This window comes from Sprattus sprattus (assembly GCF_963457725.1).
Source record: "Sprattus sprattus genome assembly, chromosome: 13".
Classification (NCBI taxonomy): Eukaryota; Metazoa; Chordata; class Actinopteri; order Clupeiformes; family Clupeidae; genus Sprattus; species Sprattus sprattus.
The window spans coordinates 14,937,308-14,954,807 of record NC_137911.1 but is presented as its reverse complement, the minus strand read 5'-3'; the positions used below and the strand labels follow the sequence as shown (position 1 = coordinate 14,954,807).

Here is a 17,500-nt window from a genome sequence, read left to right as displayed (position 1 = left end):
ACAAGGCAATGATGGAACAAACAAAGCATGACGTATAAAGAATGAAAACAATTAAAGCCCAAATTTGTGATGTATATGACAACCCAGAGACAAGATTTTCGACATAGTGACACTGATACGATCCGTGTTGTTTGGCAGCATCATTATGAGATGGCAGGGAGTGAGTTAGGTAGGAGTGTACCTGCTCCAGGTGAAACACGGCCGCAGAGAGGCCCTGGACGCGGTCCACAGTCCGCTCTGGGTCAGGAGGCCCCTCGCTCTTCACCACCACATCCTTGTAGAGGTTCAACTGCCACCTGACTCCTGGGTCCTCTGACTGTGTGTTTGTGTTGTTTTATACACATGTGTGTGTGTGTTTATTTATATATACATGTGTGTGTGTGTATATATACATATGTGTGTGTGGGGGTGTGTGTACACAGAGAAGAAAAACGTAAAAAAGAAGCCAAAAACTGATGCTCAATCACTGGAGTGCCACTTTTTTTTTCAGGTACCATATCAAACACACACACACACACACACACACACACACACACACACACACACACAAACAAACAAACAAACAAACACACACACACACACACACACACTCACACACACACACACACTCACACACACACACACTGTATCATAAATATAAACAGAAACCACGTGACAAACCAAATTACCTTCTCCTGCAGGTGGAGGTTGTGTCTTATGTGATCCTTGACCTCATCATCTGTATCTTTCTGTGGAGACATGTCAACAGCATTAGCCCAGACCCTAACCACAGTCAGAAGCTCTCTATGGTCTTTGACCTCTGGTGACCTTTGACATCAACTGACTCATAACTGCCCTCTACCAAAGCCCAGAGAGGATGTGCGCTTGTGGCCCAGTATAGGCCAGGGGCCTCATGTACAAATAAAAAAAAAGCGTTGTGTATGCCATTTTCACACTGACGTTGTATCAAGAGCAAAATAAATGTGAAAATGTGTGTTCCTCCATGTGCACAAGGGTTTTAGCCAGTTGGCAACACTTAGGGGCTATGCAGTGCAACTACTGACATTATGACTATTACTTTACAAAAGTATTAACACTGTATTGATACATTAAAGGGATAGTTCGGGATTTTTGACATAAATATGTATGGCATCCCCCATCACCAGTGTCATGCAATCACGCTGACTTACCGACCGCAGCGTCCTGTGAGCAGAGTTCTCGTCCAGTTTTGGTCAAACCGAAAGTAGTCCGGCAGGTTTGCTAGACCCAGCAAAATAAAACGTTTCTCTTCCCAAAACATCTTGCACCCAGCGCAATTGACATTGTCACCGACGCATGTATCATTCCTATCTTGCACCCGGCGCACAGCGCGATTTTCCTTCCAGAGGCGCGCTTCGAAATGAACTTGCGTTGACATGGGCGGGGGCGGAACAGAGAAGGCGTTTCTCTGGCGCAAGTGGTATTTTGCAGTTTCAAAACAACGCCGTGCGCCATTGACCACAAAAAAGCTGGTCTAATGTCAGAGGCGCAATGTCTAAAGTCTAAAAAAAATTTGGCAAGCCATATATAATTACAAGGAAAATAAAGTATTTACCACATGAGGAAATCATTGTGATATCCATATCCAAGATATTTTAAAAATAGGCATACATCTAGCGTACACATTGACCCAAATGATTCAGGTTAATTGTAATGACAGTGTTGTACCTGATTCAGCACCCTCCGCGGCAGATGCACCCCCTTGATATTTAGTCTTGTGAAACGCCGTGTCAAATACATTCAACTTGCTCAAAGGAAAATTAAGTTAATTGATTTTGTAGTCATGGCTGGGGTAGGCTATATATTTCCACAGAACAAAAAGGTGTTCTTTTGCGTTCGCTATTATCCGAGGTTTTTGGAAGAAAAACATTGGTTGTTTGTACTCTTTAGAATAGTTCTAAAGACTGTAATCACTTGTGTTCTTCTCTTCCATCTCTTTCACAAATAATGAAATCGTAGTATAGTATTTTTCCCTGCATTTGTTTAGGCGAACCGCTTTCCTTTCCGATCAAGCGAGTGGTGCATCTGCCGCGGAGGGTGCTGAATCGGGTACAGAAGTATGTGTTCCCTGGCGTCCTTGGCGCTATAGACCCCCCCCCCCCCCCCAGTGTTTTACACAACATTGCCATGAATCATGGATGTGTCAATGACATAAATGAGGATAGATTAGAGGACTTTAGAAGACGTGAGGTTGAACTGCATGTGCCGATGGGTGCAATATTATAACCATGCATACATAACCTATAGTGATTCAGTGAGGGTGAACCCAAAACATCGGAAAGTATGTTTTTGTGACTTTTGTGATTTCAAATATGTTGCCACCAGAAAAAGGAATGCTAGTAACTGAAAAAATACAAACGAGAAATGAAAAGAAGAACCATTTCTCCAAACAAGCATGGGAAAATATTGCCGTGATTGTTTCTGGTAACACACGTTCTGGTGGCCTCACGGTCTTCCTCCCGGTAATTCCGCGAATACGATAACAAGCCGCCTTGCAATATGCGCTCCTCGCTCTTAAAGGGAATGTGAGGTGACGCTCCGATTGGTTTATTGCATATTACGCCCAAACCACACCTATGGCTGAGTAACCTCCTTTGGACCAACCCTTTTGACACTTGCGCTGGACGCAAGTGTGTTTTTTCCGCCGTTAAAATAGCAACTGCGCCATAGAGCCGCCCACACAGCTACTTGCGTTTGGCGCCGTCCTACTTGCGTTTCTGATCGGCAAGATAGGGCCCTATGTGTTCAAAAGAGTGATATATTTGCATCCCAAAAACATGGTAGTGGAAAAAGTCACACCTCGTTATCACTTGGCCCTATTTTCAGTACGCGCGATACTACAACCTCACAGCTAGGGTCTACCTGTTTCATTCGCGAAAGTTGATTCGCGAAAGTTTGATTTGCCAAAGTTGCCTGAGAGAAAAGTTCGTCACAGGAGAACGATGCTTTATGTCAATTTTATCAAATGTTGTCTCAGTTTTCATCGTTTTCCTGTGACGGACGTTTCTCTCAGGCAACTATGGCAAATCAAACTTTCGCAAATCAACTTTCGCGAATCAAACAGGTAGAAAAGTTCACAGCCGAGGAGACCGACGTGAGATTTTTTTTTTTGGCAAGCCATATATAATTACAAGGAAAATAACGTATTTACCACTTGAGGAAATCATTGTGATATCCATATTGAAGATATTTTAAAAATAGGCATACATCTAGCGTAGCCTACACATTGACCCAAATTATTCAGGTTAATTGAAGCTGCGTGACATTTGATTTATTGTATGGCTTTGTAAAAAGCCGGGAGATAGATATATATGGGGATGCGAGAAACCCTCCAAAAGTAATCAAAGTCAAGCAAGCATGTCAAGATATTGCCGTGATTGTTTCTGCAACGGGGCACCCGAAAACGTTGCCAAAAACGCTATAATGACGTCCGGAGACGTGGGACATCCAAGCTGGAAGGTAACACACGTTCTCGTGGCTTCACGAAAGGTGGATCTGCCTCGACCCAGGATCTGACGGCAGCAGAGGACATCGCCACGTCTACCCTCAAGCCTGAGAGCGTGCAGGGATTTGGGGGCATGGAAATCGGCACCCAAGCCAGTGCACCAGCTGACCAAACCCAAGGTACATAAATAAAGTCCACATACACAGAGATGAGTTTACAAGATTTATAATAATACTGGCATTAAAGGCACCCAGTGCAACTTTATGTAAACATTGAATGAAAAATAAACATTCAATTTCTAGTCTTTTTTACACGTAGTAAGTTTCAATAATTCCATACCATTACATATCGACATTCAAGGAGCAAAGATGAGACGTCGTTGTGTGGTGAGAACTGATAGAAAATCGTAAACAACAACAATCGCCGGTGGGGAGAAGCCATTTTTCCATTGACTGGAAGCCTGCTTTATTTATTGTAGGTTACAAAAAATAAAGACAATGGTGGCGATTGTTGTTGTTATCGATTTTCTATCAGTTCTCACCACACAACGACGTCTCATCTTTGCTGCTTGAATGTCGGTATGTAATGGTATGGAGTTATTGAAACTCACTACGTGTAAAAAAGACTAGAAATTGAATGTTTATTTTTAAGCCTCGAAAGTTGCACTGGGTGCCTTTAAATAAATGCAACAAAGCCATACAATAAATCAAATGTCACGCAGCTTCAATTAACCTGAATCATTTGGGTCAATTGTGTACGCTAGATGTATGCCTAGTTTTAAAATGTCTTGGATACGGATATCACAATGACTTCCTCATGTGGTAAATACTTTATTTTCCTTGAAATTATATTTGGCTTGCCAAACAATTGGTGTAAATCTCTCGTGAAGACGACAAAAGTAAAGTGTAGCCTATAGGTCCTATACTGTGCGGGCAAGCACATGCGCCCTTAAAATAGCGTTCTGAATACGCGTTACAGACTTTAGACATTGCGCCTCTGACATTAGACCAGCTTTTTTGTGGTCAATGGCGCACGGCGCACGGCGTTGTTTTGAAACTGCAAAATACCACTTGCGCCAGAGAAACGCCTTCTCTGTTCCGCCCCCGCCCATGTCGACGCAAGTTCATTTCGAAGCGCGCCTCTGGAGGGAAAATCGCGCTGTGCGCCGGGTGCAAGATAGAAGAGAAACGTTTTATTTTGCTGGGTCTAGCAAACCTGCCGGACTACTTTCGGTTTGACCAAAACTGGACGAGAACTCTGCTCACAGGACGCTGCGGTCGGTAAGTCAGCGTGATTGCATGACACTGGTGATGGGGCATGCCATACAGATTCATGTCAAAAATCCCGAACTATCCGTTTAAGGTTTATGCAGTTACCTAGTAAATGGACGTATAAGCATGCAACAATGCTATGCTATGCAATAACAATTGCAGCTTTAGCCTCATTAGAGGATATTGCCAGAATTGCTGTAAACGGGAACGTCTAATTAGAAACATTAGAGGGGCTGATTCTTTGTTCCGAGATGATGACCATCATTAACAGTTTCAGACTTTCAAGAACAATACCCTTGGAAATCTGTGCTGAATTGGGTCTGGTTGAGTGCGATGCTGCAATGAGTCACACATTTGCCCTTACACACTGGGCTTCTTGACATCAGCGACATTTCCAGAGGGAACTGCAGATGGGTCAGGATGGGACAGGATCGTCCGTATGTCAGCCAGGTGTATAAAGTTATGATATGAAGCACTTGACCAGGTTTAAAATTAAAGAGCAAGTTGCAGAGAGAGCCGTTTTCCCCCAGTGTAAGAGGAGCGATTAACTGCACTCACATAAAGGCATTGTCGGAGGTAGACTTAGACTGTTCGTAGAAAGCATTCTCATTCCATCAACGTGCAAATGATCTGTGATGCAGAATGACTGACTAATGCGACTGACTATTATATTGGAGAGGGGGCCTGGTTCTACTCATGAATCATTTATCCTAAGTTGACATGGTGCGCAATGGGTGGCTTTTTGGGACATGATTAATTTGATGTTGGAATTTTCTAATGAATGTATGCAGTGATTTTGTTTGTTACATTGTTCAACTGCCCATCAAGACAACCATGGTTATCTGGCTAAAGACCTTGCCGCTAAATGCCCTTTCCAACTCCTAGACTGACTGAGGGTTATTTTGTGCGGTTCTCTGACTCCACTGCATCTATAGCCTCTGGAACGCTGTGCCACTCTTACAGTTTTCTTTTGTTATTAATGTCAGATAATTAATTGCCAAATAAAATGAATGATTTGGAAAAGATCACTTCCATCTCACATCTGCTGAAATGTTCTTTTTGTTTGATTTGCTGTGTGCTTTTGCCATTTAGTTTAAATCTGAACATGGGAGTAGCCTAGACCTATTTGTATTCATTAGCACCATTACCATAAATAAGTGGAGTTTGGTGCTCATTACATTTTTTGTTGATCAGGATTTAGAGAAAAAAAGTGCACAGAATGTTGTGTGCGCTCGGTTTCATATGTCAAAATTGTTATACAACGCTTTCAGCTTCGTGCTTATGCTATGTTTCAGTTTTATGTTTAAGAGTGAATCTACTCAAGGGTTTGTACATGATCACACATACTCTCACGGCCAATTGTGGTGGACCTTTGGCCCTGTCTGACCCCCCCAACGCAGCCCCTCTCTCCCTCACTCACCAGGCTGTATCTGGTCTTGGCCAGTGAGATGAGCTCCTGGTCGCCGGGCGTGCACATGTTGAGGCCGATGGGCAGCATCTTCTTGAGGGCGGCCACGATGAGAGAGGTCTGGATGGAGTAGAACTCGCCCCGCCGCTTCTTGTGCTTCCGCTCCTGGTCCTGTCCCCCCGACTGTAGGGTCATAGGTCGGAGGTGAAAGGTTAGTCCTCTCCTGCACCACACTCATCTGAGGGTAACACTCACAGTGATGGAGGCAAACTGATTGGTTTTCACTGCGTGGTGCTTATTCAATGGGATAGTTTTCAAGTGTTTCTCCATTTTTGACTGCAGGGAGGTGGCACCGAAGCTGCAGATCAATAACAATAAGACTGCCTTATAAAAGACATAATTGAAGTGGGAGAATTCAGTTACTTCACAGCACTGAAAGGGACATCTATGCCACCGGCTCACAATATATTAATGTACTGTATGACAAGGCCATTTTAGAAAATGGTCCCCACTACATTAATTTCCTGAAGTGTTTAAGAGTGGAACCAGTTTCATTTCTTGAGCTGCTATCTTGAGGGCAATATCCTCTCAAACCACAGCCAAACGCTTGAGTCAGCAAAGCTTCACCATCTGAAGACCACCAACTTAGTTTGCCAGCCATCAGTATACCACACAGAAAACAGAGAGGAGATGGGGCGGGAAAGACAAACTGAAGCAGCTGGCTTTGCTCCAACACATTCACTACATATATTTGTACACTGTAAAGGGACCAGGACTCAAAACCAATACAGAAACCAGGCCTTCAACAGGCATGAACTAACCACTACACACATTGATGATTCATCACTTGCAGCAGACGCCAGAGATATATAAGGTGACTGGTGATCAGTCACTGTGGTTTTCATTACTCTACAATGGAATGGCTGCTGCCCTCTATCCCCATGGAGATGAAATGGTGTTACCATGACAAACATTGTGATGGATGGGCTTATGACTATTCATGATTGGCTGGTGATTTGTGTCTATGGATACACAGGATACACCTTCAGGCCTTCTTCCCACCCGTAAACAAACCAACTGACTAATGGACACACAGGAAGGGGGAGGAAACATCTAAGACACGTCTTAAGCATGTCTCTGACACATCTCAAAGATGTCTCAAAGACATCTCAGAGACTTCTCAAAGACGTCTCGAACACAACTCACACAGAGGTGCTGCACGGCTTGTAGACATCAATCACAGTTAAAACACACAGCATACCTAGTTTGCATACATCTCAAACAAAAGCATACACATATCAGACGGTGCACATTCACAGGTAATGTCAAGCTAACACACCGTTTTAGGGACCAGTGCCATTCACAGATCATACAAATTATAAACATTCTGTTCAAAACACAGGTGAAACTATTTTTTGTGCTGAGAGTGAGACAGACACACGCACACAGACCCACACATATGCACACAGACGCAGACGCACACACACACACACACACACACTCACACATACACATACAATATAAACAGAGAGTGACTGAAAGATTAAGTCTAGTGGTGGACTAAGTCTGGTATTCAGTGGAGAGACTCCACTTAAGTCTGAACACCTCTTATCCCAGAACTTGACTCAGAGCAGTCAGACTAGCCTGAGGTGCAATTAGCAACTGAGCATCTCCACCTGACAGCTGAACACCTTTAACAGCTTAAGCTCTGCCCCTTCAGCCTAAGGCATTGTGGGGAAACCCCAGGAAAACAAAGTAACACTCTATGAGAAAGGTTGATGGCTGATGCACTACTAAATAATGTAATTCGTTTTACCTATCTGTGGTAGCATGCAACTGTATGGCAGAATACACTATTGATGGATCACAAGAGGACTTCATCATTACTCCAGCTAACAAATCAAACACAACTCTTGTCTTATCCATGAGGACTCCAAAAAGATTCTCTAAAACATTTAAAAGAATATACGTCATGTCTTTTATGTCTGTGACATATTATCACATATAAGTTCGGCAGCAGTATGGTTTTCTCAAAAAACTAAGAGCCCCCATCTCAGCACTGCTTGTTAAAGTGTGTTCACAACGTGACCTGCTCAGCTACACACTGCACCTTAAGCTTTTGCAGACCACACACAAATATGTAAACACTCACTGTCTACACACACACACACACACACACACACACACACACACACACACACACACACACGCACACACACACACACACACAATCACTGTACGTCCACTGCCACCAAACAGCACTCATATACAGTCAATGATAAACACACACTGCGTACACTCTCACTGTGTCCCTTTCCCAGAAAAGACTGTGAACGGGAGAGAGCAGAAGTCAGACACGTCTCAATGCATGAAGTCAACAGAAATATACCTTCACAATATATCTCTGGAGCTCTTAGTAAAGTTAGTATGTTTAGTATAGAATGCCTATTCAATTAAAACTGAAAAATAAATAAATAAAATATAAAAATGAAAATAAAACCCTCATATGAGATTTATAATAGAAGTTTGAAATGTGACTGGAATACTATAAGAGTGGAGGGGAGTTCTGCATGGGTTACAATAGGATGGATAGTCCCTTTCCCGGGAGAAGGGGCAAAGTTTAGTGTGTTGATACTTCAACCCAAAGAGAAAAAAAAAGATAAACAATGCTTTATCGAGGTAATAACTGGAGTTGGACATGTTTATGTGTGGGTCTTGAATTGCCCCTAGGTAGAGGATGTAGAGGAAGACAGAGAAAGACTGAGAAAGACAGCAAGAGAGAGAGAGAGAGAGAGAGCAAAAGAGCGAGAGAGAGAGAAAGAGATAAAGAATTGGCTGCCACTGCAAGAAGAGCGATACTGTAATAATGCCTGTCTGTGAAGTGCTGACACAGTACAGAGAGGCCAGATTAAGGTAAACTGAGGTTACAGGCAACAGCGATAGCCTGAGGAAAGGAAGAGTGAAGACAGAGAAAAAGAAATGGGGGGGGGGGGAGAGACAAGCGCAGGGAGTGAAGGATAGAAAGACATTCAGAGAAATAGGATAAGATAAGATATGTGATGTTTGAGAGAGCAATTCAAATATAATGACTAATAAAAGATTAATGAGAACTCTAACATGCTCTTTAATAATCTTTCTCATGAAACATTCAAAAATACCTCCGCTCCCTAATAGGACGTTTGCATATTCACACGGCCCCTTATTGGCCACTCAGGCTTCTGTCCCGGCCGTTGCCAGGGAGCCCAGGGGACAGGTGTCCAGATGTGACTCATCAGGGCACTCTTGATTTATCATGCGTCCTATAATTGGACCGATGTCCTCAGATCCTCTCCCTACCTTTGACATCTTAGTTTTGCTGTCACCCGTGAGGAAGGAAAGGTTGTTGATCTCATTCTGCACCACAAAGTTCTGCTCTTCCCGTTTGAAATTCTGCAGATCAGACAAAGGATATGTACAGACACACACAGAAACAGTCACAAATAGGATTTTAATTATTTTGTTCAAATTATAATAATTCTGTACACACACACACACACACACACCTATATACCTACACACACATATATACCTACATAGATACATACACACATTTTGGTAGATAAATAATACTCTTACATGTGATTTGCACCAGAGGATGAAGATCTCAGCCACCATCCTGAAGAGCTCGTTGGAGTCTGCATCTGGCTCCTTCAGCCATCTGGACCTGAGGGGGAGAAAGGGGGAAAGATCTCCCTGTTAGGGACACTGCCTCCTCTAACACAACCAGTAGGCAACCAGTAGTTTTTGCGCTGGTTCTATTTTTCCCCCCTTTTCTGTGGTAATCCACAGAAAATTGCCTTAAATAATATGCTTAAAATAAGTTAAAAACGACGCTCCTGCAACCCAAAAAGTATCATACATTAATTTACTAACAACCTCCTCTATTTCAATGTGTTTTGTCCATTTCCCAGATAGCATCTCTGTTACCTGTTGTTGTCAACGTAGCGTATGAGCATAGGGTAGAAGGCATAGAGGTCACGACACAGCACGGCGAACTCGTCCAGGATGAGAAGCTCCGCCTCTTGGGTGTCGCCCTTGCTGTCGGCCTTGAGAAGCTCCTCCTCCGTCACTACTTTCACTGTCTTCTTCTTCAGTTTCTCCAGCGTCGGCAGGAAGTGGGTCTTCAGGAGGTCCGCACGTGCTTTGCTGATGATGGGCTGGGCGTACACTGGCAAAACACAAGATGGATGGTCACTCGTAATGGAAAGGCAGGTATTGTTACAACGCGTCATGATTCATCCTACTTCTGCTAGTCATGCATGAAACATAAACGATAAACGATAAATAATGTAATAGGCTGATCATTTATTTTTATATTTATGAAGTCTTTCTTGTTTATGGCTGTTGTTAGCATCACTTTGGTAGTATTACATCACATGGTGATATGTGATGTAATGCAGGAGAAAAAGTGACGGGCTCGCTGAAGTGTATCCTTTCTGACATGGAGAGACCATAACAAACGGACTGGATTTTTTTTTGTTTTAATGTTTTTGGGTTGGTAGGCATACCAGATCCATGTGTAGAAGAACTTAAAAATAATATCTCCCCTTTAAACATTGCCTTGAACACTTTCTTTCTCTTTTCCATAAAAGGGATGAGCACAATGGCACCTGGATGAACAATGCAGCAAAGGGTCATGGGCTTTGTTTAACTGTCTAATGAAAATGTTTTGTCCTTCACATAGGCCTATTCATGCATAAGGTATCACTAGATGTCTGTTTAATGTCTAACCCTAACCCTATTTATGCTTAAGGGATCCTTGTCTCTAGTTGTGCCTTCCATGCCAAAGAAGCAATTCCATGGTATTAAAAGGCACTGAGAGGGTAGTGCAATAGGGTGGTTTGGGTAGGTTCCAAGCCCAAGAGACAATACAAAAGGACATAATATACTTGAAAAGCATCATTTGGAGAACAAAAGTGAATGTGACTTTAGCTAGGGCACTGTCACAAACATATTAATTGCAAAACCTCATAATGTTCCCATTGAGGGATCCTCTATTTCCAGATCACAATATTTTTTTCCAGACACCACTATCCGCTATCCTCTATGGTGTCAGTGTGGCAGACTGACGTGTGCTGTGAATGGGAGAGTTCAAAGTAATCCTCTGGGTACTGAGTGGAATAAATCCCTCATCTATGGCTGAAAAGGGACACCTCACTCTCCTTCGGGTAGTTTCTGAATAGCTGTAGTGTTATCTGAGTCCTTGCAGTATTATTTGACTCATAACTGTGAAAGTGACTTAAACATCCCCAGCTACAACTCTGGATATCCTGCTGTTACCGGGTGTTGTCCTCACCTACTGCTCTTGAGACTGGGTCAGGATAATAAGAGGATACCACACAAGCAATAACATGTCTATGGTTAAATGATGTTGCTGTTATGCTGGAGGGTTCAGGTAAAGAGAAGTATCAAACCTGTCCCTGACTGAGAAAGTGAGCCCAACAATGCATATGGCCGGGTCAAACAACTCCGGCTCCAGCTCATGTTTGTGTGTGCAACCTCCCCTCGGATCGTCTTCATCCAGGGCATCTCGTTGAAAAAAGATCATGACAGGTCATTACGTGTTCATGGAAATGATAAATCACTGTTATGCGCAGTCAGTGCACAGGCAGTGTGGGCCTGGCTAAGAGTGTTTATTGGTTAAGTGTGCACACTTGTTGAGGAGTGTGTGTGTGGGTACTGACTGTGCAAGGCCTGAAGGCGTCACAGGAGGCTGAACAATGGCTGGAGATTGGGCCCTTTATAATGTTAGAGTAATCTTCACAGTTATGGACTAGCCACCAAGGGAACACTTCACATGAGCCCTCTGTCATAACACTGATTTTTCCTTTCCATGAACATATCATTTAGTTTAAGTGTGCACACCTATTGAGGGCCGTGTGTGTGTGGGTATTGACAGCTGCAAGGCCTAAAGGCGTCACAGGAAGTTGTAACACCAGCATGGTTGAGCGTCATGTTTGACCTCTCACCTGCGATCCTCTTCATCCAGGAGGCCTCGTCGATGCCCAGGTTGCTGTTGAGGATCTTGAGGATGTTGCCCAGGATGACGCTCAGGTGTTCCGAGGTGACGGTGGTGCAGAAGATGGAGCCTCCTCCGCCTTTGGTGGCGGCCTGGTTCTCCGGGCCTCGCTCCCACCAGTAGGACAGGTAGTTGCACAGCATGGGCAGCACCACTTCGATGACGTGGGGCATCTCCGTGTAGCGTGCCCCGGACTCCGACAGGTCATTGATGTCCTTCATCAGGCCGGCCAGACGCGGGATCTCTGGACACATGTCCTCCACGGTGTCCGCCATGCCCAGGACTGAGAACAAAGTCCAAGCCATTTCTTATTGTTAGGGTAGTTGCATTAGTAGTTCTGAAAGTAGCACATTACAGCTGCGATTTTGAATCAAATCACTTTTGGCTGTTTCCCCTTTCAGGTCTAATTTTCAAACACTGCACACCATACTACCAGACTTAAAATGTATAGCTGTATAAAACACACGCCTAAAGGTCAGGCATAAGTCATGCTGTCATTAGGCTATGTAAGCAAATCTTGTATCAACATGGAATTATGTAGCGGGTACAGCATACTAATTACCTAATTAAGCATTAAGCGTTTAGTGCTTGAGGCTATTTACAATGAAGCATACCCTTTGTGGCATATATTTAATATTCACACATTACGCAATATATATCCGCCATGAAGTGGAAATTCCCGAGGTAAATAATGGATTAAAAGTTCATGTGCAGGTCATGTTTAATTTAAACATAAAGGACAACAAAGTCCTTAGGGACAAAATAATGCTAATAATAACACTTGATAATAGCGTTAAATGTGGTAAATACATCAAATGCAATGCACTGTGCTCTCATTGCCATGGGACCCAATTACATGTCATTTTATAAATATTTGTTCATATGTATTACATGGAACCGAATGTAATACTGTAAATATTGTACGTATTGAGTCCCACTCACTGGCTCGCTCTCGGGGTGTTTTGGTGTTGAACACAGAGCAAGGGTTGTGTGTGTTCAGCTGAGGCTCCAGGAAGGCCACAGGCATGGCTCCTGCCAGTGTGGCCAAGCACTCTCCCAGAGCAGGCAGCTGTCTGCAGGGAAAGGGGAAGAAACACACACATACACACATGTTCACACATAAAATATTTCAGATACGGCAAAGAGATCATTATTTGTATAACAGAAGATTACAGCAATAACTCATATAACCATTGGTAGTTAATTTAACCACATTCCATATTCCTGGCTTGAAATACCTCTCAACATAAATATTCTTGCCAGTTCCCAGGGAGTATAAGCTGGTCAGGATGCGATAACAGGAAACCTGGACGTCATCCACTGCAGAAAACAAGGACATTCTTCATATTCATTTCTTTACAGAGAATATGAATGCTTGACTTCGGGGATGAAAATGACACAAACATATCTAGAAAATGCAACCTATACTCTGAGAAAAAGACAGCAGATTACAGTCAACCCACCATGGCCATATTTATAGTCGTGTGAAGACGATTCATCATTGGTTTCGTGATTAGAAGTATTTGTGGTGGTAGTATCATTACTGCAGCGGCATCTCTTATCATTGTCTTTTTTTAGTTAAAAATAACTTTTAATAATTTAATAAATCTTTGAATGCAGTTCTGGACTTTTCTATTATACCAACGCATTGAATTGGTGTTGTGTACTAAGATGGCAGATCCACACCGAATTGCTTGGGGATGTGCACACAGTGGCCATGCTTTTAGGTTTAAGGTTTTCTCAATCATAAAGCATTATGGTAGATACTGCAGTCCTTCAATGTTCTGGAGATGAGTTCTGGGGTAGCATGTCATGCGACTCACACAGCAGGTCTACTCCGAAGTGGTGTTCAGTGATGTGCTCGAACAGGGCGGTGAGGATGGGCAGCAGGGCCACTGTGGTGTAGTTGATGTTCTGCGACACGCCCTTCATCTGGCTGCGCGAGTGCGTGAACTTCCCCAGCTTCAGGTTCTCCAGCGTCTTCTCTAGATCCTCTGCCGCGTTCTCGAAGAACGTCCGCAGGCCCGCCTTCACCAAGTCAGAGCCCGACTTCATCACGGTTCTAAGAGGGAGGGAAGAGAGGACAGAGAAAAGGTATAGAAAGACAGGTATAGAAAGGGAGAGAAGGACAGTTTCATGCTCAAAAGAGACAATTGGATAGACAGACAGATACAAGGGACTTTTAAAGTTAGAAGAGTGAGAAAAAAAGTGTGAAGAACGAGAGGAAGCCAGCCTTAGTGCCTTAGGGGTTCAGGCTCTGGGCTCTGTAAACAGACAATTTCAATTGTTGATAAAAGTGAATTGAATTGAAAGTGTGAGAGAAGGAAATTGTGTGTGTGTGAGAGAGAGAGAGAGAGACTGAGAGAGAAAGCGAGAGGTGTTAAAATGTAACTTCGGAAGGCTCTAAGGGTCATCTGAGGATAGTGTTGTATAACACGGTGAATGTGTCTGATCTGATGAGCCCAGACAAGGAGAAACCCAGACTATGCCCACAGCCTCCCAGTCTCCCACATAAAACATCGGCCCACCCCCCACCCCTCTCACATCAAAGCCACGAGCCTAAAACGGGCCATTTGTCCTAATGGGCTTCAGGTTCCGGAAGCACTGAGTGTTTGCATCGATAACTTTGTTCTTGCCAGCGGGAGCTCTCTTCACACGCAGAAGAAAAAACACAAAAGGCAACCGCAAAGGCAATGCTGATTACATAATCCCCACTGTTGAAGACTCATTTGGATGTCCGTTATTATGATCAAAGGAGACTTGGAGGGGGGCTAAATCTTCTGCTTCTTCAGTTCTTCGAATTTCTCTCAACTTTGAAATGAAAACATTTGTCTGAGGATCTGTACATGAGTAAGTGTTGGTAATAACAAATTCAAACACATGTAAGAACTTCAAGCCAGGGTCTTAATCCAGATAATTACGCTTTACGATTAATTTATAAATACAGGGCATGCATCCTAGAGCTAAGGAAATCTCTTCCACAGATACCACTTCTTGAGACACCACTGCACAGCAGCATCTATAAGTGGCTTCTTCGTGTTTTGGTAGGGAGGGAAACATAATGCAGTTTCTGTCCCACTGACCATAGTCAGTCTAAGCCACTACTGTACCTGGTATCCAGTGTGTGAGCCAGGATGTGCAAACAGCTAACCATGGTGGCCGCATCACTTCCTGAAGACACAAATGACCAAACAAACAGAATGAGATGCTTCAAACAAACACAACCAAAGTAGCCCAAAACTTCACAACAGACTTAGTAGAGCAAAAGAGAGGGAGAGAAGAGCCTGAAGAGTTCTTACCAAAGAGAGAGATCCTGTGTCTGACAAGAGCTGCCAGTTTACAGAACAGGCTGAAAAAGGGCAGAGGTGTAAGGAGAGGAAGAGGTAGCATAGATGAAGGGATATTAAAAGATGGGACAGCAACGAATGACGAAGAAGAAGAAAACAAATAACTCAGATGCTGGATTACTGCCAAAATTACTCGGCTGTCGATCACAGCAGGTGATCAGCATCTGGACTGTCGATTTCCTCGGTTTCTCAAAGGTCATTAGCAGTTAGCCTTTTTATTTTATCATATGGGATCTTTTGCTGTGTGTCCTTCATGCTGCACACGTGAGCAAGATTCTAAAGATGATAGAACGTTTCTGTGGCTACAGTCAGTCGAATATATTCAAAAGAGAACCACTTTTCTATTCTATTCTATTAATGAATCTATAATTATTACAGTATTACAACGTAAAACCTGTAAAATAATTTCAGAATTTGAATCTTCAACTGAAACATTCCATGGTGTTAATAATGTGAATAATAAGGAGGTGAAATGCAGTAAGCACCTGGTGACCATCTCCTTCTCCTTGTTGGATGCGTAGCCACTGCTGCTGAGGTTCTTACTGGGAGAGGAGAGGAAGTAGAAGCAGTGGTTCTTAAAGTACATGTCAATGAGGGGGAGAAGGACCTGCAGGGGACAGAAGAGGGAGATACACATGAGACAGGAGATACGTTTACACACGTGAGAGAAGTGGTACACACACAGAAACACACAGAGACACACACACACGTACACGTACACGCACACGCTCACACACACACACACGCACAGGCACACGCACACACACACACACACACATACACACAAACACACACACACACTGCTGCATCATGGAGGGTATCAGGTATCTGCGCGCACACACACACACACACACACACACACACACACAAAACAAACACACACACACACACACTAAAAATGCAGAGAAAAGGATCTCTTTAATAGAAAAATTAAAATGAAGCTGAAAATGAAAATGAATAATTCAGATTTCAATCGACTTCAGGAAAATGTATTTGCCCATCTGAATGCGGCTTTTAAGGTACCTTGGCAAAAAACTTGATTTCTTGCTCATGAGGCGATCTGTCTATCTTTCCACTCATCGCCATTGCCTCTAAAATACACAACAAGACATGAAAGGCAAGGGTTAACTGTGAACAAAGTGCATATGTAGACACTACCCCTTTAAGTCAAGGGGAACATGTCTAGAAGAACACGTCAAGGGGAACACGCTAAAGCCAGTGGACTGACTGAGTGCTGTACGATAGACAGATGAATCATCGTACCGAGGTGAGCGATGAACTCCTGTGCAGAATCCACATACTTGAGCAGCTTCTTGAGAAACTTGTAGGCAAACCTCTTTTCCATAGAGGAGCTGTCCTGCTCCATGTCCTTTAAGCCCCTGGGGAGATGAGAGACATTTAGTCAAAGAGACAGACAAGACAGACAGACAGACAGACAGACAGACAGACAGACAGACAGACAGACAGACAGACAGACAGACAGACAGACAGACAGACAGACAGACAGGCAGGCAGGCAGATACATAGGTGAACAGCATGGCAGGTATGCTATTAAAAATCCACAAAATACATCCCCCCCCGCCCCATTCCTGACTTGATTTAACGCACGCACACACACTGACAGACATATACACAAACACACACACAGCCACCCACACAGACACAGAGACACACTGCCACACAGACACACACCTGGTGATGGTGTAGCTACTGATCTGCAGGAAGCGGAACAGGTCCTGGGCTTTCTCTCTGTCTTTGGCCTTCTCCTTCGCTGTGAGAGTATCGTAAGGCACCAGCAGAGGGTGTGTTCCCCCTCCTAAAAATACATTAGGCAGGCACACACCCACCCACACACACACACACCCACACACACACACACACACACACACACACACACACACACACACACACACACACACTAATTAGAGCCAAATGCATTCTCTGCAGGGACCC

At 43.6% G+C, this 17,500-nt stretch overlaps 1 protein-coding gene across 1 annotated transcript in view; it reads right to left on the bottom strand.

The window, feature by feature from the left end:
* The window catches only part of LOC308374408 (ryanodine receptor 3), a gene marked incomplete at both ends in the record, with an annotated part of 180,276 nt that overhangs the window by 29,215 nt on the left and 133,561 nt on the right, over positions 1–17,500 (bottom strand). The window contains 16 exons of the mRNA XM_080850185.1: positions 182–316; positions 669–728; positions 6,155–6,325; positions 9,479–9,571; positions 9,758–9,845; positions 10,109–10,349; positions 12,151–12,483; positions 13,143–13,273; positions 13,439–13,520; positions 14,024–14,262; positions 15,311–15,371; positions 15,500–15,549; positions 16,033–16,154; positions 16,571–16,638; positions 16,811–16,926; positions 17,240–17,363. Coding sequence (XP_080706311.1) covers positions 182–316; positions 669–728; positions 6,155–6,325; positions 9,479–9,571; positions 9,758–9,845; positions 10,109–10,349; positions 12,151–12,483; positions 13,143–13,273; positions 13,439–13,520; positions 14,024–14,262; positions 15,311–15,371; positions 15,500–15,549; positions 16,033–16,154; positions 16,571–16,638; positions 16,811–16,926; positions 17,240–17,363 — 2,114 coding nt within the window. The remainder of the gene's footprint in view (positions 1–181; positions 317–668; positions 729–6,154; positions 6,326–9,478; positions 9,572–9,757; positions 9,846–10,108; positions 10,350–12,150; positions 12,484–13,142; positions 13,274–13,438; positions 13,521–14,023; positions 14,263–15,310; positions 15,372–15,499; positions 15,550–16,032; positions 16,155–16,570; positions 16,639–16,810; positions 16,927–17,239; positions 17,364–17,500) is intronic.